The sequence below is a fragment of the Brassica oleracea genome, unplaced genomic scaffold (genome assembly GCF_000695525.1).
Source record: "Brassica oleracea var. oleracea cultivar TO1000 unplaced genomic scaffold, BOL UnpScaffold04384, whole genome shotgun sequence".
Classification (NCBI taxonomy): Eukaryota; Viridiplantae; Streptophyta; class Magnoliopsida; order Brassicales; family Brassicaceae; genus Brassica; species Brassica oleracea.
The window spans coordinates 1-980 of NW_013620908.1; the positions used below are offsets into that span (position 1 = coordinate 1).

Sequence of the window (980 nt, forward strand, 5' to 3'; positions counted from 1 at the left end):
AGATCAGGTGCAGTTATTTCCTTAGAGAATTTCAATAATAGTTCCCTTCAATAGCTTTTTCCTTAGAAACGTTAAAAGAAATTACTTTTTAAATCATATGTAATGTTCCTCCTTTCAACATTTTTGGAGCTTGATTTGAATCTTTATTGTATTCTCAATCAATGTATCAATCACGTTTCAACAATTATCTGAAGACAGAATGAGAATCTATACAAAAGAGAGTTTGATCATGAGAGAACACAGAACATGTGAGTACAGACTGTAATCATCTCCCTCAGTCAATGCTTCTTTTTTGAGTTTCCTCTATCCCTTGCGCGTAAGAAAATTGCAAAAAGCTCATTAGCCCATAAGACAAACCTTGTAGGGTTACAAAGACACAAAGACATGCACACACAAAACAGAATGATTCAGGAGACTCACCAGACTGTAGTTTCTTGAGGGAGATTCTTGCTGTACAATGGAAACTCAAAGAGAAAGACTGTTTTGCACCACCTTGGTAAGTACCCGTACACTCCTCGCGGTAACAGAATCAGGGGACTGTAAAACCAACAATATCCAAAGATTCAAAAACTGAAAGAGCAAACACTTGACTCTTAATTCTAATACTACACATATCAAGGGCCATTAATGGGGTTAAAAGAGCTCGTATGATACCTGGTTGTCTTCTTATAGTGTCTATAAGCTCCCAAGTTACCGTACTTTTTGTCTGCCGATTCCTGCATTCATACAAAATAAGAATGTTGACTTCTTCTGCGTGATTCAGAAATTGGAAAGATAGAGGAGGAAGAAGGGAGAGAGAGGAGACCTCGAGTAATGGTATGCCGCTAACGAAGAAAAGCAGCAAAGTGAGAAAGATTGGTCCAACTATGACAAGGTACTCTGCACCTTTAAGAACAGGCAATGAAGCCACATATATGCCCCACCAAAGTAGCATCTGAAACTCATAATCACCCTCCTCCATCAATGTTTAACCTATATGT

General features: G+C 38.2%; 1 protein-coding gene across 2 annotated transcripts; it reads right to left on the reverse strand.

The window, feature by feature from the left end:
• Positions 1-105: 105 nt before the first annotated feature.
• On the reverse strand, positions 106-974 carry LOC106321976. 2 transcript variants are annotated; one of them, XM_013760184.1, is made up of 4 exons: positions 806-974; positions 655-716; positions 421-537; positions 106-303 (listed from the first exon to the last, which is right to left on the reverse strand). In XM_013760184.1, coding segments are annotated over exons 1-4 (336 nt in total). In that variant the 5' UTR covers positions 962-974; the 3' UTR covers positions 106-302. The 2 variants fall into 2 exon arrangements, with proteins under 2 accessions (XP_013615638.1, XP_013615637.1); XM_013760183.1 differs by having other exon boundaries at positions 106-309.
• Between the last annotated feature and the right edge of the window lie 6 nt (positions 975-980).

Bases quoted from the DNA above. Each gene is read 5' to 3' on its own strand.
- LOC106321976 (XM_013760183.1), bottom strand. From the start codon at position 961: ATGGAGGAGGGTGATTATGAGTTTCAGATGCTACTTTGGTGGGGCATA. The intron at 717-805 runs GTCTCCTCTCTC...GTATGAATGCAG, and splicing joins GCGGCATACCATTACTCGAG to GAATCGGCAGACAAAAAGTA. The intron at 538-654 runs GTATCATACGAG...TTGGTTTTACAG, and splicing joins CACTATAAGAAGACAACCAG to TCCCCTGATTCTGTTACCGC.